The 23,565-nt window shown below is 35.5% G+C and overlaps 1 protein-coding gene and 1 pseudogene across 1 annotated transcript; one reads left to right on the forward strand and one right to left on the reverse strand.

The window, feature by feature from the left end:
• Positions 1-2,300: 2,300 nt before the first annotated feature.
• Positions 2,301-4,086, forward strand: LOC120128662 (KRR1 small subunit processome component homolog). The gene is made up of 5 exons (XM_039146305.1): positions 2,301-2,335; positions 2,437-2,518; positions 3,078-3,212; positions 3,313-3,384; positions 3,470-4,086. Exons 1-5 carry the CDS (start codon positions 2,301-2,303, stop codon positions 3,587-3,589), a joined length of 444 nt encoding a protein of 147 aa, XP_039002236.1. The 3' UTR covers positions 3,590-4,086.
• A 2,621-nt stretch (positions 4,087-6,707) lies between these two features.
• Positions 6,708-20,126, reverse strand: LOC120129886 (annotated as a pseudogene).
• Positions 20,127-23,565: the final 3,439 nt, after the last annotated feature.

Below are 23,565 nucleotides of genomic sequence, written 5' to 3' on the forward strand. Positions count from 1 at the left end.
TACTCATACTATACCAGATCAGAAGTTCTCACTATTTGTTGGCATGTATTCCATTTAAAGACTCTATAGACTCTGGTTCATGCCTAGAATCGGCTAAACCATAGCTCTGATACCATTAAATGTAACACCCCCAACCCGTACCCGACCCGGATATGAGTCAGAGATACTACATTGACTTTAAAACACAACTCTTAACAAATAATAGTAAAATATTTGAACTTATATTAAGAAAATACGATAATATACATATTGTAATATAAGTTTACTAAAATATTCAGAGCATACACAACTTAACCCTTTAATTACATGCCAACTGCCATTTACATAACAAAATGACCTACTGATTAAGTTGCTTCTGATCTGGTGGTTGCAGGAGTAATGCTGTCAAGCTGCTTCACCTGTCTCGTCTATTTTCTCGGATCCTACGTGTGAAACACTCACACGCTAAGTCATCGACTTAGTGAGGCAATAATAATAACAAGGCGATGTAATGAAAATGTCATGATCATATGAGATGAGATGCAAACATGTACTTAATCAATGTAGTATACATCATCAATATCCATACCTGTAAGCGTATGACTGTAACATTCATGAATCTGTATTAATAAGTTTATTGGCCCATGATAGCATATTGAGAACCTAAGGTATCTGAGTAATGTGAGGTTGTGCACTATGCTGTCACCACAGCTCGTATAATTGCACCGAAATGCCGCGTAGAATTGCACCGTAGTGCCATATAATGATGTCCATAAGGACCACATATAATTCCTTAAGAATCATATACATATACTAGGGATCAAGTATGTGTCTTTCCAAGACTTCACACATGTTCCACAGAATATATATATATCCCGAAGGACCGCGTAGAATTGCACCGTAGTGCCATATAATGATGTCCATAAGGACCACATAGAATTCCTTAAGAATCATATACATATACTAAGGATCAAGTATGTGTCTTTCAAGACCTCACACATGTTCCAAAGAATATACATATGTCCCGAAGGACCGCGTAGACCCTCTACCCTTGGCATGCCAACTATACCTATAATTCTCATCTACATAACATGGGCTTTTACATTTCACGTAGTCTATATCGCGTAGACATGTAAATTCTTACCTTTTCACATAGCTCATAACTTTTCCCACATATTCATGTCATATAATGCATTTTATATGAACTCATGTCATGTCTCATAATACAGAATATGCTCATGTACCAAGATATAAAATCTAGACTTATCACAAGTCTAAAATGGAGTATATTTCTATAATTATGCTATGCATATGCACTCACCTATATTTCTTTGCCTTTTCCTCGATCGATCCTACTTGTAGATTGTTCCCGAACTCGTGTAGGCTCGGTATCTACATAAACATAATTTTCAAGATGCTCATCAGATGTCTATGTCTTGAAATTAAGCTTTAATAGCTTACTAATTTAAGGAATTAATAGCTTAGTCTTTCTTTCTTTTCTTTTCTTTTTCTCATGGGGGAATCGGTTCCCCCCCTGGGGGTATCGATTCCCCTCTAGCATTCTGGAAATTCATATTCGTTGAGGGGGTATCGGTTCCCCTTGAATGGGTACCGATTCCCCTAGCCCAAAAATCCTATTTTGAGCTCGAAAATCATCTCCTTTCAGCTCAAATATACATATTTCACTCCCTTTAATACTCTTAGCTTTCATACACTTACTTAAACTAATTATTATCCATTCAATACCTCTAAAACTAAAAAAAACTACTCATCCATATAGAATTGAAGAATCTTACTCCAATTCCAACTTGTTCTAATTTCAATTCTATTACCTCATACTTCTTAATTAACTTATTGACAAGTCAAAAATCTTATTCAAACTTCAAAAACTCATCCATATCAAAATTTCATCTAAAAACTCATTTTCCAAATCTATCTCTAAAACACTTATCTTGTTGTCTTAATATCATATAAGCTTTCCTTTAGCTTATATAACATCCAAACTTTCATTTCCAATCTTAAAAATCAAAGAAACTACCAAGGTTCAGATTCTTACCTTTACTTGCAAGCTCCACGTTTGGAGAAGGAAGAGAAGAAGATAAGAAAGAAGGAAGAAGAAATGAGAGGATTCTGGAATACTAATGCCCCACGTGGGTTCTAATATAACCCCATAACATTTTTTTAATTATAATTTTTCCTTACAAATGACCATTTGGTCCTTACATTCATTTCATATTTACTAACCATTCTTTTTAAACTATATAATTATTCTACTTTAATCACCAACTGTTGAAACTTTGCAAATTAATCACTAACCCGGCATGGAGGATGTTACATTTCTTCCGAATTTCAAGAAGTAAGATATATATTTTTTTCATTTTCATGTTTTAACATCTTAATCTATTTTCATGCATTGTTGTGTTAGATGTTTATTTAACCATCTAACAATATTTCCAGGAAAAATGTTCAAACAAAGAAGGTTAAGAGTAAAGAGAAGAAGCCATATACACCATTCCCTCCTCCTCAACAACCTAGCAAGGTAAGACAGTGGATCGTCTCTTAGGGTTTTTCACGGTTAACATGACTGTTTTTTGTCTCATTAATTTGACTAGATGTTTCCTATTTTTTTACAATGATGTTGTCCACAATTTTGTTCTCTGGTATAAGATTTCATTTTTAGCGTGTGTTTGTTTTAGATAAGATAATTGTAGTTTTATGTAGTATAGTCTTGTGTGGCTTAGCTGAATATATTTGCTTTAAGAAATGGACTGCAAAATCTTAATTTTTGAGCCAAATGTTCAAGTGGCTGATGGGGAGAATTTCGAAAGAAATTTTGTACAAACTTCGGGTTTTGATTTAGCTTTGCTGTTTCTAAGTAATTATTTTCTCCTCTGCTCTTCCATTCTGAATAGAGAAGGGAATTAAGCTATTCTTTCACTTGTGCCTAACTTTTTTATACGTTCGTCTTTGTATTTGGAGCATTATATCTCTGTATCTGTGTTTGATTATGTCGGATACGGTCTTGGACGTGTTCCAGAAAAATAAAGAGTTGATTTTTGGAAAACAAACTTACATTGGTACATGGTTATATGTTCCAGATTGATCAAGAACTCGAATCCGGTGAATACTTCTTGAGTGAGAAAAAGAAATTAGCAAAGAAATGGCAAGAGAAGCAGGCAGAGAAAGCAGCTGAAAACAAAAGAAAAAGACAAGCATCATTTGTTCCTCCCAAGATTCTATTTTCGAACCCTATAGCGGCTCACACAAACACCGTCTCCAACCATTTTCATCACACTTATTTGTTTCTACAATAACATAATTTCCGTGTTGCAGGAAACCACAAACCAAGATTCGAAAGATTCCGATAACAAGGAAGATGTCACTGCCCTCGTTATGTCGTTGAAGGTAAGTTTAATCATAAGATGTATTTCTTTTCAAAGATACTTGTCCTACAATCAGGCATATATCTAAACACTGGTTCCCTCTGCAGCAAAAGGCCAAGGAGTTTGGAAAGAAAATATCGCTGCAGAATATTAATGCCGAGAAATATATTTCGGTCCCTGCTGCCGAACCACCTTCGAAAAAGAAAAAGAAACCCAAGCATACCTAGTAAAGGTGAAGTATAAATTTTAGTCTAGACAAGTTCATGGCATCGATCATATGACTCGACATTATATCGGAGTTTTCGGCTTCGAATCATTAAAACTGTTTTCCTGTAGAGTTTTTGTGGTCAATGTCTTAACATATTTTTGTACATTTGGATTCACATACAATCTCACTATTTCTTTTTCATCCAAGCTAACTACTAGAAGATTTGAAAAGAAAAGGAAAATGGCCTCATCAAGCTTTCGTTTACTGAGCCTTATGTTTGTGCTTGTTGGGTTTCTTTGTGGGGGGGAGTACAATGGAGTTTCGGCTCAACGCGAGACTAGTATTCCGAGCCTTGTATCCAAATGATCGGAATACGTTCGAGTCTCTGGGCCGGAAATCCCGCCATCGACAGATTGCTGTGATGTCGTAAAAAGCGTCGTTATTCCATGTATATGCAAGTTGTTTTTGTTGCTACATCATGTGGCTTGACTCTTCAACCTGTAATGAAACGTGAAAATTAATATCTATATATTTTTAAGATCATTAAATAAGAAAAATTGTGAAAATATTCATTTAAAATTATCTCTTTATTTTTGTGTGAATAATTTCTCGTTTTCTATTATTTTCTTTAGATTATTTAATTTTAAATTATGTTTGAGGAATTGAGATTATGTGTTAATAAAATTTGTGGTTATTTTCTATATTTATCAAAATAATTATGGATTGGTTTTCTTTTACAATTTCTTGAGTCTTGTAAAAAAATTTACCATCAAATGTTTGGTTTAAACATTGAGACAAGTTTATTATTTCTATATTAATTAAGATGAGAAAAAGAAATTTATTAGGATTACTCATACTCAAAATTGATTTTAATTACTGACTTTTTAGTGTTTTGTAGGATATATTATTAATAATGAATTAAAATTTCTAATTATTTTTATAAATATATACTATGGGATCTTCATTTAATTAAAAATAATAATTTCTAGTTTGATTTCTTAATCTTTTTTATTTATATTATTATAAGATCATTGCATGAATTTAGTTACATCAATTCATTCAAAGAAAAGTATACAAAATTCAAACAAATAAAATAATAAAAAGTGGGTAAACTACAGAGTTTGTCACTTTTGTTTTATTTTTTTAAACACATGGTCACTCGATCCAAAAAGATTAATACGTGATCACTTTTATTTCATTTTAATTAAGATATGATGATTGAAACGTTTACTTATGTTAGTTTGATGATGTGACATGTTAGTGAAAGAGTTTAATTTTCACTTTAACCCTTTAATTTTATATAAAATTTTTATATAAAATTTTTAATTAGGGACCATTTTATAAATTCAAAGTAATTTAAGGACAAAGTTTTAATTTACCCTTTTTGTTAATTGTTTATCTTCCCCAACCCCATCTTCTTGCACCGCACACTTCTATAGCTTCCCAACCAGATGACCTTCCACCAAGCTCCGGTCACCACCAGCAACGCTCTTAACTTTCCACCCATCAGATGAAAACATCAGATAAGGTGGTAAACTTTGTGACAAGTCCCGAATCTGGATACTCCGAAAGAATGTTTTCCACTATCACTTTTCTATTGTCCGGTAAAGCTTCGTTGCACTTTTTGAAAAGTTTCAAGCAGCTTTCGTCGTCAAAACCGTGGGCCAAGGCCATAGAGTCTCTTGAAGCCATCGTACCACCATCCTCGTTCTTGGTAAAGAATTTGCAGACGTGGCCAAGGCCATAGAGTCTCTATACTTTACGGTCGGGAAGAGTGCGCGAGGAGCAAGTGAGGACGGAGTAGCTCGACAGAACTAGAAACATGCGGTCTAGCATGAGAGGCGCATCAGGGTTGGTGGTGGGGAGCTGGGGCAGCCACTTCTTTCGTCGACAGCAAAGCATCCGGACCAGCTTTGTTGATGATCCCAAGCAGGTCGAGCTCGATAGCCGACTTGGGGGTCATGGGTAAAGCTGACGCAAGGGAGAGTTTCATAGCCATCAACATTGTTTCCTCATCGGAGCTAAGAGTGGAACAAGTGTTTTGGGTTGAAGCCATTGTTTCCTCTGCTCTCAAACTCTGAAAAATCTTTGGATATTGCAAAGAATGAAGCTAGGTGAAGAAGATAATTTATAAAAAAAAGGGTAAATTAGAACTTTATCCCTAAATTGCTTTGAATTTATAAAATGGTCCTACTAATGTGCCACGTCAGAAAATCATTAAAAGTTTAACAGCCTTTAATAGTTAAAAGTTTAACGGACTTTTAATAACCACGTTTTAATTAAAATGAAACAAAAATGACCACGTATTAATATTTTTGGATTGACTAACTATACGTTTAAAAAATAAACAAAATTGACCAACTTAGTAATTTACCCTAAAAAACATTCAGTTCTTTTTGTAGTTATTTGCATACTTGGATAAATTTCTCTCCCAGAACTAAACCCATTATTATCTTACAGATTTTTATAGATTAAAAAGTTCACATCCAAAATGCCTAAATTTTTGTTGAATTAATTTCACTTCGATCATCACGAACAAGGAGATCTCGGTGATAAAGGAATTATTGATATTTTTCGAGGCTCTAGGTTTAAGCACTATGAATATTAAGAGTTATGAGCTACATTCACTGTTAAATGGTTAAGAGTTATCTTCCAACAAATAAGGTCAAATTTTGAAGTTTACATTCATTATTGGAGCGACTCGATTCAATTTTATAATAATAAACACTTAATCCGAACCATTTGAATATATTTCAAACTAATCATTGATTTTCTTTAATAATATGAATGATTATAAGATCGTATATGTTTATAATCTTTCTTAGCCACTGATAATGCACACACATCCTGCATACAAAACTCTTCAAACCCAAGACTTGAAAACAACATTCTCTTTAATCACCGAAATCACTTGATCATTATAGATATAAAACAATACAGATATTGTCACTCTTTACAACCTTCAAACACCAATTAATTAAGCAGAGCAAACAGTTTATGTATCACTGCATTGTTTATGGTTGAGGATCAAATAAACATTTGTTTTATATTTCAATTGGAAATGAATCATTCCAATGCACCATTAAAAAATCTTCAATGATTTCAACATCAGAAAATTTACATGAAACTCTACTCCTACCACTTAATCTCAGTCTGGTTTACATCAATTAAAATGTTAGATAGAAAGTCTACCTTAATTTGTTTTTGCTCCATCATCAAACTATTCAGCAGATACCTGGATGCAACTCGGGAGAGATGCTCCATCTGCAACCGTCTTCCGAATTATTGTTGCGAAGCTCCGGATCATCCAGTTCCAAGGATTCCCATCAACTGAATATTGCAGATCCTCATGTGGCACTCTGCCTCATCATCCACAGCTGCAGGAGCATCAGGTCTTGAACTGATTATATCTTCTAACATAAATTTTTCATCAAATGTTAATGTTAGTGTGTATGGCTTCGATTTAACGTTCGAAGTTTGACATGCATCTATACTCTGCTTGTAACCAGCTAACGGATTTTTCCTTATGCAAGCACAACCTTGAGGAGTTTCACTTGGGACACTGTTTCTGAATTAACATAACATGGAGAGAGGGCACCATGTACTTCCTCGGAAGATTCGGTCCTAAGTACTAACACTGTTCTGCAATTCAGCCAATTGAGATTCATCAACTCTTTTGGCCACCATATTTGGACAGAGAGGAGGGGTTGTCCTACGGCAGACATAACATCTAAATCCGATAATCATGGTTTTGTTCTCTGAATTAAGCCAATAAGCATCTCCATGAAACCATTCTGCATCGATTAATTGAAAGGAACATTACGAAGCAATACAAACGATGAAATTTTCAAACATCAGCATGGAGTATTTATAGTAATAGGCAGTCGCCTACAATGAGAAATGATACGAGAAAAAAAAGGTGAAAGTTAATTACCTTCACAAATTTCACATGCAATATAGTTTGAATTAGATGCATTTTCTGATTCATGACAAAGAAGGCATCTGGGTGGATCAGGGGTGGCAGTCCTATGTTCAGGAACAAAAAAACATTTTTCTTTGAAATTGCATCACCCGTTCATCGTCCAGCTTACATGACAACCGAAGACCATTAAGCCAGTAAATACGGTAAGCCCTCGTTCTCTTCTTCTGCCAAGAAATTTCCTCCATCTTCTTAGGTGCTTTCTTCTTTGATTTCTTTTTGCCTTTCTTGCACCTACCTGGCTTTTTCTTTTGCAAAGAAATGTATTTTATTTTCCTAGGTGACCGGCGAAGCGGCACAGAAGCAGTAACCTTTTTTTCCTTCTGCGAATGCAGTGACATTCGTACTACCAGTGACTTTTCATTAGCCCTTTTACCTTTTTGTGACAGTTTCCTTACACTTTTTGTGCTCGTCTTCTGCCCCTTAATGTCACCCTTTCCTCTTTTCATGACATTACTGCCTTTTTTTGCATTGACATTCGACTTGCAATCTCGGCAGCGATGGCATGTATATGTGCACTCAGCAAGGATAGCTCCAGCAGATTTTCTAGCATGCCTCTTATGAAAAAATCCTGAAATTATACCAAACTAATCAGAAATGTGAAATTTATGTAAAGAAAAGCACGTATGATTGGAAGCTCATAAAAGCAATGACATTGAGCACGCAGAGCATTACTTCGTAAAACAAATCAAGCATTTATGAACAAGACAAATACACTTTAATATAGAAGAGCACCACTTACCCTTACAATACTGACAGCAGACAGCTTACCTGCAAAATTGATAAAAAGAAATCATAGTTAATTAAAAGAAACAGTTCAGAAATAACAACTCATTAAGCCATAAACTATGAAAATGGGCATTCTTGAACATCTGTTCAAACCAAAAACTAATCTCTAGTTCTGATCCCAAAAAAACAAAGTTCAGGGATTACTTATTAGTGCTTGAATAAGAATCGAGTACACTAAATAATCTTCCACCCCAGGTATAGCAAGTGCCAATATCTCGTAAAAGGATAAAATTTAAAAACCAGTAAAAAAATGTTAAAATGTCGATTTTGTTATTATGCTCTAGTGTCTACCAAAACATTTTTTTTAAGTTCTTTTTTTTCTATTTTCAGTCTTAGTTATTAGCAAATTTTGAAAATAAGGACTGCCATCATATTTGAGACAGGGAATCTTAGAAACAACAGTTCCAATACCATGAAACTAAAACTATTAGAAATGATAAAGATAATAGGATCAGTTTTTTTTTACCTGATGAGGACATCTTTGTTACAGTGCCCACATTGATAATACTCTGACCTTTCACCTTTCAGCTTTAGAGAAGAGATAGGGGAAACCCTTGTTCTTTGATGACTTCTTCGCCACCCTATCGATCTCAGAAGATTTTTCAGAAATCATCTTATTAGACATCCGGGCAATTTTTCTTTCTTCGAAACTTCTCACAAGATGCAAGGGAACATAAGATTCATTTAACCAATATTTCTTTCTTTCACTAGAAGATTCTTCAACAACAATTCCATATCTTTTGACAATGTCAGGGAGGATTCTCCTCTTTCCAAAATCAAGAAGATACTTCACCTCATCTCCCTCTATGGACTTTCGTCACACAACACATTTCTGGAACAGTCGAATTGATTTCTTAAAGTCCTTATCTAATGTAGCGAGAGCATATGTGTTTTCAATGTCATCCCATCTAATGTTTGAATCAAGTTCTCTTACCTGAAAATATAACGAAAAATAAGCCAGCATTCAAAAGTGTGGTTGATTCATGAAAATTTTGATAACCTTGCTTATTAAAAACATGTAACCGAAAATGGAAATAATCAAGGCAATCATGTAAGGCCAGTTTAGAAAGGAGCGCTTGAGGCGCACCTAGACGTTAAGGCACATGGCAATGAGTCCAAAACGCTTAATTGAGTCCGGGTGAGGCGACTTCAATAAGGCGCTGAGGCGTTGCTTTTCAGGGCTTAGTTTATTTTTTTTTGTTTCTTTTGTCTGCTTGCTTGTGGGCCACATCTGGACCACACAAAACAGTCTTTAACATCAGAAATTGGACTAAGAGTCTAAAAGAGGAGTAATAAAAGGGAAAAAAGGGAAAAGTTTTCTTTTAGATCTTCAACACCAGCGTTGAAGATAAGCCTTTCCATTGATGAAACATACCCAACACATGAAAGTAGAACATGGAGGAAGCAAACATACCCCAAAATAGGACAGATCATTCCCAACATATGAAAGTAGAACCAAACCAAGATGGTGGCCGAGGATTTGGAAAATTAGTACAAGGTTTCATGGTTTTTTAGAGGTTGATAGTTTAGTGTTTTTTTCTTCTAAATGTTATTTTACAGAAGACGAAACACTATCTAGGGCTTACATTACCATTAAAACCCAAAACAGGACGATAAGGGTTTTGTTTTTTACTAGAAAGCTTACAAAACCTCTTATCTTAGGCACAATTATTTTTCTTTTACATTATTTTATCCCTAAGATAAGGAATTTACAGTGTATATGCTTCCTATTGCATGATAAAATGCGATGTTATATGCGTTTTGATTAGAAAGTTAAGGTAATAAATGAAATGGACAACTTTTTTAACTATTATATGGTTTAATGGTCTATTTATTTAAGTTATATATGCAGGTTAGTAAATAAATCTTTAATTTCAAAAAGTGCATCTCACTTCAATAAGCCGCGCACCTCATGCCTGCGTCTAGGCTATAGGACCCCTATAACCTTAATGTGCCTTGCGCCATTTTTTACATTGTGTAAGGTCAATTGTAAATACTATAAACTGCTTATATCCACTTAAGACATTTATAAATAGATACATATGGCTTAATGATGTAACCATAGTTGGCCAAAATTAAATAAAGAGACAATACCACAAACCACATAGCATTTGCTTTGCATACATATCTAACATGTGCAAGATAAGGTGGAAATACACAAACCAGCATCTAAAGTTGAATCCTATCGGACCCCAGGGTCAAAACATAACTTTCTCGAACTGCCAGACCTTTCGAGGCAGTTAATTCTGGCTTCTTCTTGAACTGTCATCTTCCTTCTAGGAAGCATTTGGCATGCTGAACATCAATTAAATCTTTGGATTTTAACAGGTGGGAAGTAGGTTCCCACATTTAGTAAGGTATATTCCTGGGAATGTAGCCTTCCCATGGGCCTCACATTATCAGAAATAATACAGGGAAGTAAAAGAAGCAAATTCTTTATACAAAATTGCCTTGTGGGTTTGTATGTTCTTTTCTTCATAGGGGAAAAAATAACAATTTTTTTTTTTGAAAGAACAATTCTTCAATGCATTATATTATCGTAAATTAATTTTTATTTACATGCTACCCATTTGAATTTTTCCAAAGTTGAAAATAGTCTTCTTTTCATATAGCCTCATGGGTTTATATGCAGTTTATATATCCTTTTCCCGTGTAGACTCATGAGAAAGAAATCAACACGTGAATGAAAAAATTATTTAAGCCACAGGATATTATGCCTAGAACCAGTGCAGCTACATGGAAAAATTACAAAATAATAGTAAAACTGCATGGAGATGGAAGTCATAGCCTACATTTCTTTACAATTCAATCAACACAAACAGATAGAAGATAGGCATAAATATTTTCCTTCCACTTTTGCAGCTACTATCTATTACAAATAAGACATGAGGATCATTAGGAATCACACCTGGAAAGCAAGTTGTTCAACATTAGTTGATGACTCAACAGCAGCTCGCCATGCAACAGATTTGCTTCTCTTTGAAATATCTGAATTTTCAGGATAAAGTATACCTGGTATCTTTTTGCCTCCACCTGAAGAATTTAATCAAAGAAATTCAGAATCATAATTCTTTTTTCTAACAACACGAACCAAAACTTAGAAGAACCATAGGAAAATTGCAGACCTTGCCTAGCAGCCTTGGAAACCAAAGAGCGGGTTAAAACCTTCCAACTGAACAACTGACGAGAAACCCCATCACCTCTCCACCAACAAATACTGGGTCCTACAGCAGGATTCGAAGTTCTTGCATACCCATGCTTGGCAGATCCATGACTTGAAGCAAACATGATATGAGAAGCTGAACCCATAGTGACAGCAGAATTCACATGTTTCATCCAGTCTGTTGAAAGAGCAAGGTGATGCAGGTTTAGCTCTAACTGTACACCCATTATGAGACTAATAATGTCAGAAAACAATAAAGAATAAGTTCTAAGTAGTATAACCTATGTCACAGACCAATGTTATGTGCTTTTAAAAGGTTACAGTTGATAGATAACCAGTATCTTGCTCAACTTATTAACATAACCAAAATAAACCCATTTAACCTTCTAAAAAACTTGAGTGAACCAGATAAGAATGCATGAAAGAACTAAAAAGGTTTTAACATGACCCTTACCCAAAGTAAAAAATTATTTGGACCTGAAAATATTTGCTTTGACATGATAATGTGGAAAAGTTTGTGGAAACCCAAATCTCCAGCCAAACCTAACCCAACCCAATTTAAAGCTAAAATGCCAATGATCTTAATGGAAAACTGTCTAAAGAAGTCAAAAAGACACCCAACCTGACCGAACCAACTCTGCCACTAGATAAACAATTTTCAAAAAGATACATTTTGCAGCAACGAGCACTATGTGTGTTTTAAAGAGTATGAAAATTTGAAAGAGATAGAGCTGGACTTAGCAGTAACATATAAAACAAGCTTCTATATTTTGCAGAAAATAACTAGAAAATACTTACCGTTAGCAATAAATGTTTAATAGATGCAATACTAGATGTCTTGAGAATGATTTTATGCCAGATCTTCACATACTGCGGATTCAGCCATGGACCCAAAAGAAGCCCATTCAAACGATTTTCAATGGAAAATATATGACAAATGACATCTATAACATGGCCCTTTTTATTCCAGCATGGCTGAAGGTCAACCATCTCACTTTTTGAAACTTCCAGAACACAACCAGAAGTAATTTTAAACAAGCAATCTGTATCATCCACAGGATATCTACAGGGGAAGCACCACCCGCAATTTTCTTTATCTATGTATAGATTATGAATGTCCAACCAATGAAACCTGTTGGATTTCTTCAATATAACCTTCATCTGCATTGCAATTATCTCCTCCGCTGATTCGAGGAAATCATCATTTTTCTTTTCTGATGGCTTACGCGTCAACTCTTCTACAATTAATGATGCAGTTTGAGCAAAACTATAGCAGTTCATGTAGTCATTCCCAGGCTGCAATTGCGATGCATCACCCCTTTTTGCGTTTATGACAAATGGAATTTGCTGAGATGCTAACATTCCCTTGCTTTCTTGCTTAGCATCTAAATCATCAGATACAAAAGAACTGTCTTCAAGACTTGAACATTTTCCTGGAATCTCAAATTGGTTTGAGACCTCAACAGATCCCTGTTTCAAAAAGTTAGGAAAGACTGAACCCATTTGCATTGTTTCAGCTGACCCTTCAGAACTCAGATATGGAATTTCTGTTGCAATCTCAAAATCACGATGACCAGAATTTTCAGCAGCTTCCTTCTCTTCTGTTTTTCCACCACCAGCAACCTCATCCCTTATCGTACAAATTTCTGCAGAGGAAACAGCTGGCAGGGATGAGCTAACAGTAAGGATTTTGCCCCTTTATATGTGTCTCTGAACAAGCAGAATTCAGAGATTCAAAGTTATTACTAGAACTATTTGAGCCAAGAGCTACATCCCACTGCTTGCATATCACTTTTAGTATGTCACTGTACTGGCATGAAGATTTTAGCACATCAAGTACAATGTTGAGGTCATTTCTATGGTAGTAATTACATGGGTATTAAGCATCAAATGAATCTAACCTGCAATATCAACAATATATGTCAGCAACAGCGGAAGCAACAATAAATCGAAAGTCATTAACCATGACATATGCAAGCCTTTGTACCCATATTTTATAAGATGATGGAAATAAATGCTTGTATCCTGCTTAAGACAATGGAATCTGACATACACAAAGATTGGGAAAATAAATGACAATTCATTTAGAAATGGACACACGGGCAGAAACCAAATCATTTAGAGTAATAGACCAAAGCGTCTCAAATCTATCATGATGCAATAAAAGACTCCCCCATCGAATTAGTGTATTAGAAAGAAGCATAATTCATTACGGATAACACAAAATTCTAACAACTGGTAACAGATTTCTAGACATGTGCAAAAGAATGTTAAATCTAGCATCTGTTGTTCATAAATTGTTTTATTGTAACAAGTCACAAACTCCTGAAGTTGCTTTCTTCTTGTTTCTTTTTTTTTTATAAGAATTGAATGCCTCATTAAAAAACCCCTTCATGATTAATGGAACTCAAAATGATTTCCTTAATCAGAGGAAGGAGGAAAAGAGTGCCTTATACTTCATTAATAGAAAAAATACATAAGATTTAAAACAACATAAAAAACCCTAACAAAGAACCCGAAGACCCAACATAAAATACCCCTAAAAACCACACTGAATTAGCCTATACCAGCCTTAGCTAGAGCATCTGCCTCCATATTGGTTGTTCTAGCAACCCATCTAATTACACCCTCCAATTCTCTCAGCCTTTCAGCTATATCCCTGACAATTAAGACACACATCTCAGAACAAATAACACCATTCTTAACCCAATCTACTACCATTTTACAATCAGTTTCAATAATCAATCGACCCTTAATATTCCCTTTCAATGAATCAAAAAAAGATAATCTCTTTTGAATAGCCTTTAGCTCCATCATAGTAGGTGGACCCAGACCTGAAGCCTCCTTGAAAGAACCTAGAAACAGGTCAGCATCATCTCTTAGAGTTCCAGCAATTCCACTTCTCTTCCAATCCCCACTGGTAGCTGCATCCACATTCAATTTGATAAAACCCTTAAGAGGAGGTGACCAAGGGATCGTAGTGATAATAGAATCATTATGGGGGATACAAGAATCCCCAATGGATGGGTCACAGATAAGAAAGTCCTTAGAGATAGAAAAATCTTTATACTTAGCTAAGAACCAGGAAGCAAGCCTAAATCTTGCTAAGAAAAATAAGTCAATCTTGTCTAACTCCTTCCCTTCAAAAACAATGGCATTCCTGACTTTCCAAACAGTCCAAATAACAGCACCAGGAATAAACTTCCAAATAACAGATTTAGTGTTTAAATCTTCCCAAGCTAGGAGAAAGCTTTGCGCATTGACATGAATAACCGAACTTATGCTCCAATACTGCATGAATTTATTCCAAATTGAGCACACAATAGAACAAGAGAAGAATAAATGAGAAGAAAATTCATCCATCGATTTACAAAGAGGGCAAGAAACATCTTCAATTCCCGTAACCCCTCTTAACCAATTCTGTCTTCACTGGCAGCTTTTGAAGTACCCCACCTGCCACATAAAGATCTCTACTCTTAGAGGCACCAAACCTTTCCACAAAATGTTCTTCCAGAACTGTACTTCCTGGGAACCCGATGAACACACCTTCACACATGAGCTAACAGAAAAGAGACCAGCCCCATTTCCTTTCCAGGTCAATCCTAAAAATTTTAAACCTAGGATTTGAAGCTAGGTTTTTCTGTTTATCTCCAGCAACCTGTCTTGTTTATATGTGTGTGTATGTGCGCATGTGTGCTTGTATATATCATAAGCAATGGTATTATAATTTAAACAAAAATATCCAACAAAAAATGGGTGAAAACTATGCAACAATATCATCCACACAGAATGATGATTAAAAAATAGAAGCATGCTAACCATCAATCAACAAATTTTATATTGACATCAGCAATTCCCAAAAACATCATAATCATGTCAAATAAAATGATTCTTTTACACATCAAGGCAAAACAAAGTGTCATGAATGGCAAGGGTGGCTGTTGAAGGCTATGCCAATGATGTCTCCATATCACAAACCATAACTAACTAGACCCTTGCATGGATAATGACATGAAGATTCCATGGTTAATAATAGCTACTGATAATTGTTAAAACAATTTTAGAACTAATTAATAAGAAACTGGAGGGAAATGATAGGTCAAATAAATGAAGGACAAGAAGGGATTATGGTCACTCTTCATCCATAAGCCAGGGGAGAACTTCCAACTCATAATACAGACATGTACAGATGCCTCATTAACAAAGGTAGTAATAAGGGGTAAAACAGAATTTAGAGGGAAATGATGGTCGAAGAAATGAAAGACAACACAATTATGGTCACTCTTCATCAATAAGCCAGGGGAGAACTTCCAACTCATAAATCATAATATAGATGCATAAATGACTCATCAAAAAAAGGTAGTATTAGAAATCATATTTAATAAGTTGGGTAAAACAAACTTACACTAACAAGTAACCAGAGCTGTTATAATATAACCGGCCATGAGGATCAATGCCCAAAAGCTCCGCTCCTCTAAGTAATTTACGAGGTTTCACCCAAGGCTTCTCTCTTTCAATTGCACATTCAGGGCAGTACCAATCACCTTCTGGCAAAAGAGCATTCACAACACCTACGCACTTTGAATGGTAAGCAGCGGGACAGCCATCACAGCATATTAAACTCCCATCCATCTTACAAAGGCAGCAATCATCACTATTCCAGTCAGCAGTGTCATCAATTATATCCTCACTTAAGCCAGATCCACTTGATACGTCCCTGGCAGCTTTTCTTTTCTTGCAAACCCCATTGTTCATATTTCGATCAAAATCCATGTCAGTCTCAGATGCCAACGACCTTCTATTAAGCTCAGATCTTACAGTTTCCACCTCAATCAAATTGTCACACAAACACCTAAGTATCTCCACCTTTACAGATGCAGGTAGTTTATAATAGTCACTTCTGAATAGTTTCAAACTAGTAAGATTAAAACCACAATCCAATCCCGAACCATCAATAAGTAGATACTCGACCAAGAAAATGGAACACGTAATAGAGTCCAATAAACCCCAATTAAGACTCCTACATTGTATGATCAACAAGAAATATTAAATAACGATAACTTGCAAACAAAAACAATGTTGAAAGGCGAGGGAAAGAGAGGGAAAAGAAATGGAAGGAACAAAAATACCTTAAACATTCAGAAGCAGATTCAGAATCTTCATTAGATAGGTACTCCAAATGCTTTTTCAGAGTTTGTAAAATGGAAACATGAATACAATCAAATAATGAGCTGGGAGACTGACACTTCAGTGCCGTCACAAAATCCTCCAACTCAAAGGGACTTAAAAATAATAAAGTACTAAATGACCGCAAAAATGCATAAATAGAAAAAATATCAAGTACAGAAATCCCATCCAAATTCAAATTCTTGGAAGATGGTGGTAATTGCAGGTTTGGAGGAAGAACAACAGGCTCTTCAGACATTCTACGATCTGACCTAATCGGTTTCTCCTCTGTTACTGCACTAACCGAAGGAGATGTTGCCAAATCGGAAACAGCACATGTTGTTGCAGGTGGTGGTGAGCTTGAAACATGATTTCTAGAAGATCCTCTTCGAGCACTTCTTAAGACCCTTTCTGTTGAAGAATCCAAGTCCTTTACAACCTTTATTCTCTTTCTCCGGCCACTAGCTTGTTTGAACGCACTTCCGATAGCAACTCGGAACCCATCAATTCCTGCGGTACCAGGCTCAGGAACACACTCTAACCCAAGTCCACCACAACCATCAGCCTTGATGACATCAATATCCACAAAAGCACCCTCCTCGAGGGTTCCTTCAACAGACCCAAAACCGGGATGATCTCTCTTCAATTCCTTGTTAGCAACACCCATTGCAACATCATTTTCAAAGTTATCAAAGGCTCAAGGCGCATCGAGGCGCAAAGTGTCCTGGAGCCTTGAGGCGGGAGGCGCGGGATTCACGGAGTCGAGACGTGTGATATCCAAAAAATTGTAATACATGTATATATTAATGCAATTAAACTCAAATATCATAGATACCCAATATTAGGCTTCAATAGAGTTCATTCTCAAACTCAAAATACCAACCTAACATCATAAAAGCTATCAACAAGCATAATCAAGTACTAAGTTTAACAAAAACATCCAACATGCATAAACAAAACATCAAATAAAGTCACTGATAATCATCATCAAACATCAAACTCATCCTCACCATCATCGTCAAGTGGTATGTCATCATCTTCCTCCTCATCCGTCTCACAATCCCCAATGTCTTCTTCTTCAGTGTCACTCTTCTCTAGCATAACAACTTCATCATCTTCATTTACAAGGTGTGGTCTAGCTTTTTCCTTTCCTTTCGAGCTTGGAGAGGGCATCCTAGGACCACTGTCTCTGTCCCTTCCATTCCATCATCCATTCTTTCATAAAGCCTTAAAGGCAGCCAACTCATTTCCAATTTACTTCCAACATCCATCATAATCAACTTCAATAATTGAATGACTTTACAAAAAATATTCTTCTTCATTTTCATATTAGAGTAACCAATTTTTTTTTGATAAAATTATTCAAATTTTATTGTTAAAATCAATGACGGACGCAAGTGTTATCCAAAATGAGTAGGTACTTATCTTGAAATTCAAATTATTTTATATTAATTATTTATTTCATTAATAATATTCACCCTAAAATTTTATTCAAGTTCATCCCAAATAAATATTAAAACCCCTATACTTGATAAGTTTGGTACAGTAAAATTAGGGAAAATGGTATGGAGATGAGCACCAAACAGTAAAAACTGTAGTAAAAAAATGGTCAAAGGTGGAAGACATTCGTTACAAAAACATAGGCTCAAACTGAACTCAACAGAGTAAAGAAGAAAAAAAATGTAGGATTCAGACCACCTTTTTTTGTACCACTGAAATCTTCTCTCCTTTCCAAAGGATCCCACATGCCTTTGACCGAATCTCAGCCGTCCAAATTTACAAATTCCTTTTTCTCTTTAATATGTAATCTTTTAACTTTGTGTTATTTACAGGACTATATCCTAAGAGGCACTAGATTTCAGGAACTACCCATTGTTTTGGATAAAGGGAGCATTCAAACTTGTGTAATTAAAAGTCAAAAACACCCTTCCACTTTTAATTGCTAGAATATATATATATAGCATTAAAGCTTTTATTCCATTAAAATTAAGATAAATTCAACTAGTTTAAGTTATATTTAGAATTTATTATAATTGGTGAAGGCTAAGATGGACAATTAGAAAACCCAAAACTAGGTATTGTATATCCGACAATGAAAAAATGGAAGCGAGATCATCTTCTTGAAGGTTTAAAGCTTATTACCTCTAAATAGTTTAGATAGCCATTTTCTCCTCTCCAACAGCACTTCCGCTCAGCCGCTCAGATCGGAGCCAATTTAGCCTTGCATGATTTCCTTTGATTCTTAACCTTTATTTCAATTTTTGCCTTTCCATCGTCCCACTAAACAGAAAATTTGCCCAGAAACTCTTCGAGGAACCAAACATCACAATACGAATCCTTGCTCCCCATGTTGTTCATTGCATGTCTTGTCCAATTTCATATCTTAAAAAAGAAAAGAAACTGGGCTTTATTTGTTTTCTCCCGTTGCGTTGTTGTTAATGGGGAACATGAAGTCGGGGGTGGTGGCAAAGTTTGCGTTTTTCCCACCAGATCCACCGACATCGCGCCTCAATTGCGCCTTGACTGAGCCTCGCGCCTCAGAGCCTAGCTGCTCCTAGGCTAGGTGCCTCGCTTCAGTGTTGAAAAAGCCCCGTTCAGTGAGCCTCAGGCGCGCTTTTTACGACTTTGATCATTTTGCTCCATTGTCTGTGCTTCTTCAAGTACCTCAGCACAAGTAGTAGATTCTCTCACTTCCTCTTGCCATCCACAGTTACAATCAATAGCAACTTTGTCAACCTCCTCATCAGCCCCTAAATTCAAATCAAAACCACACTCCTTATCTTGGGTTTTGCAATTGAGATTAATGTTATCATCCAAATTGCAACTCGCGTCCAAATTCAAATCAATACACCCTCTCTTCTTCACATTCTCTCCCTCGCCACAAGAAATTCCATTATGATTTAAATAGTTATTACTACAATGAGTATCATTAAGATTCAAATCAAATCCAGAAGAATTCAAGTCAACCCCATTTTTCATTTCAATATCCCCATTCCTATATAAATTCAAATCTTTCGCGGATCCAATTCCCTTCTCATCTAGAATTTCACTCAAATTCCCATCAATACCCTCATTGTCCTTCAAATTCCCAGTAAAACCTTCATTCAGATCAACATTTGTATTCAAATTCAAACTTGTATTACTAGCTAGGGTTTCGTTATTTGCAGTACCTGGACAAACACGAACTTTCCTCTCAACACGGCGTCGTTTCCTGGGCCTTCCAACCCTCGGCTTCTCACGGACAACCTCGAGCTCCGGGTTGGATCTCGAGTCAAGGCTTGGGTTAGAAGCATCAGCCATGACAAGAGAAGCAACTTGATGAAAGTTAAGTTCCTCCGAATGGCCGTTCTCGTTAAGGATCTCGAAAAACCCAGACGAGGAATCGGATGAATTAACAGTGCCCGAGTGAATATCAAATCCTTTGAACTCTTTCTTCACCGATTTGCCCACAAACTACATTTTCTCATTTTGCTTCTTTTTCTTTAGTTTCTCCCACTGCTTTTCAGTATTAAAAAAACTAAAACATTTATGGAGAGTAAAAGGGAGAGGAAAATGAAGAAAACCCAGATGGAAATGTTGATTTAAATTCAACAGTATAAGACTTGGAAGGGTTTTAGAGAAAGAAGAAGAAGATAAAGACAAAGGATTATGGGTTTTCTTTTTAACACGGATAAATTATTTAAATACAAGGGTTTAAAGACAAAACTTTGGTTTCTTTGTATAATATATTAGGAGTAACTGAAGAAATGGGTCTCTTTCAATTCAAGAAACAGGGAGAGAAAAAGAGGCGAAGTTGGGACGAAAAGAGAGATGTTAGGAGCGAATCAGCTGAGGTGAAGAAAACGGCAGAATATGAATCCTTTTTAACTGTTAAAAATTGGATATTATTTTTCGGTAAATTATGCATTTAGTACCTAAACTATTATTTTTAATCGTTTCAACGTGTAAACTTTCATTTTTTTCAAAACTATACCTAAAATTTAACTTTTATTTCATTTTAATACACACCATTAAATACTTTAGTTTTTATTCTATTTTAGTACTTGTTCAAAATTTAACGTTAAATTTTAAAAAAATTGAAAGTTTAGGTACTAAAAAATGTCAAATTGGATAATTTAGGTATTAAACTCGTTAAGTATTTAATAGCACATACTAAAATGAAATGAAAATTAAATATTAGATATGGTTTAAAAATAAAAATTTAGATACTAAGATAAATTAAAAATGATAGCTCAAATACTAAATATATAGTTTACCCTACTTTTGGTTACAATTTGAAGTCAATAACTTATTGCTTGGTCACGGTCAAAAGAGATAGTACTGTTGGGGCTAAAGAATAAATTATTTAAATTAGATTCTATCGGGAAGTTCTACAGTACGACACCTTAATATATGGCTAAAATTATCTAAAATATTATTATTTTTACTTAAAACATCAAATTTTTTTAATATTTCCGGTAAAAGTGCTCAATAATAATAAAACCAGTAGAAAAAATAACAAAACCGATAGCGCTTTACCAAATCTGATAAAGCGCCCAATAATAACAAAACCGGTAGAAATAATAATGTTTTCGGTAATTTTTTATCAGTTTTATTATTTAAATAATAACAAAATCGATAACGCCTTTTTAGTTGTATATTAAGACTGTCGCACGTGAGCATTTCCCGATTTTATCATGGTCGATAATTGTAGTGCAAATGAAAAATAGGATTTTAGGTAAAAAATTTAAATTTATTTAATAGTGATAATAAAGAAACAATATATATATATATATATATATATATATATATATATATATGGATAATTCTTTCATGTTCGACGAGTACCGATGAACATTAGCACCATTACTTTAATTTATAAAAATTTAAATTCTAAAATATTCAACATATTTAAATGCATTTTGTTATAGATTGAAGAGAAATAGAGAAGAATTCGAGAGAAAGATGAGAGAATAGGAGAGGATTCAGAGAGAAGAAAAGTTCATACATTCATTTTCTGAGCATAAATGACTAAAAGCAGGGTTTTTTATTTAGTTACAAAAATAGTACTGGGAATCTAAATTCTGCCAGCTGGCATTAATACTAACAGATTGCTAACAGACTTGATTTGTATCATTTCTCTTCTCAGCCTGCATTGGGCCATCTGATCTGGGCCGCTCCAATGTGCTTCTGGACTGCTCCAACTCAGCATGCTCCATCTCGTCTGGTAACTTAATCATCTGACCTTCTTTTGATTTAATTCCCAATTCACAATTTTCAATCCATAATCCTCGAGCAACCATCCCCAATTCCTCCCCTCTCTCGTCCATTCCCAATCTCTTCTCTCCTCATCGTTCTTCTTCTCTTCGCCGTTCTTCTTCTCCTCCGACCATAACAATACCCACCCCACAAGAAGATCCTTGTCCCCAAGGATCAAATCCAGGAAACTGACCTTTCAGAACTGTATAGTCCTCCCATGTGTCATTTGATTCATCCAAATTCTCCCATCGAACCAGAAGTTGAGTGACTGGCTTACTGTTTCGATTCACTATACGTTTAGCCAAAACCTTTAAAGGTTGAACTCTGAACTGTCCCTCGTCATCTATCGCAGGAGGGTCCGTTGCAACAGTAGGGGAATCCCCAATAAATTTCTTCAGAAGGCTCACATGGAACACTGGATGAAGTCTTGACGAATCTGGTAAGTGTAATCGATAGGCCACTTCACCAATTTTTTCCAGGACTTTATATGGCCCAAAATATTTAGCTGCTAACTTTAGGTTTTTTCGCAAGGCTAATGAAGTCTGTCTGTATGGCTGTAGCTTCAGGTAAACCATATCCCCCACATAAAAAACTCTTTCTGATCTTTGTTTATTTGTTTGTTGCTTCATACGGTTGCTTGCTAATTCTAACTGTTGCTTGACCAATTGTCTGATATTTTCTCTACTTGTCATAATATCTTGTACTGATTGCACTGCAGTATCTGTGGTCCAAACCATGATAGGTGGTTTGTAACCATACAAAGCCTGAAAATGTGTAATTTTTAGGGCAGTGTGATAAGTGGTATTATACCACCACTCTGCATGAGATAACCACTTAGCCCATTTCTTAGGCTGATAGAAACAAAGCCCTCTAAGATATAGACATTGATTAACCCTTTCTGTTTGTCCATCCGTTTCAGGATAATAAGCAGTACTGAAAAGGGTCTTAGTACCCAATTGTTTCATCAGTTCCTTCCAAAATATACTAGTAAAGGTTTTGTCTCTGTCAGAAATGGCCACTTTAGGATGGCTATGCAACTTATACACATTATCCAAGTAGAGTTTAGCTACCTCTGCTATAGAATAGGGATGAGATAGTGATAGGAAATGACTGTATTTGGTAAATTTATCCACAATGACCAATATACAGTTCTTCTTAAGTGAAGTAGGTAATCCTTCAATGAAATCCATAGTGATGATTTCCCAGGCCTGATTAGGAATAGGCAATGGCTGTAGTAATCCAGGCTTTGCAATATGTTCCACTTTAGTTAGTTGGCAAGTCTGACAGCATCTAACAAAAACAGTAACCATAGATTTAAGACTTGGCCAATAAAAAATTGACCTTATCCTGTAATAGGTAGCTTGTATACCTGAATGTCCCCCTTGGGGAGAGTCATGCAAAGTCTGTATGATCTTCACTCTAAGGCTTCCATTAGATCCAATATAAACTCTCCCATCATATCTAAGAATAGCCTTAGAAAATTTCCATTTACTGTCAGCAACTGAATCAACAGTTAAAATTGAAATCCAATTCTGAGCCAGGGAGTCATTTTGATAACTGTCTTCAACCTCTTGAACCCAAGTAGGAACTAAGATTGTTACTCCCATAGTCAAACATTGAGCTTGATCTTCCCACCTTCTAGATAAAGCATCAGCAACCA

This window comes from Hibiscus syriacus, unplaced genomic scaffold (assembly GCF_006381635.1).
Source record: "Hibiscus syriacus cultivar Baekdansim isolate YM2019G1 unplaced genomic scaffold, ASM638163v2 tig00001644_pilon, whole genome shotgun sequence".
In the NCBI taxonomy this organism is placed as follows: Eukaryota; Viridiplantae; Streptophyta; class Magnoliopsida; order Malvales; family Malvaceae; genus Hibiscus; species Hibiscus syriacus.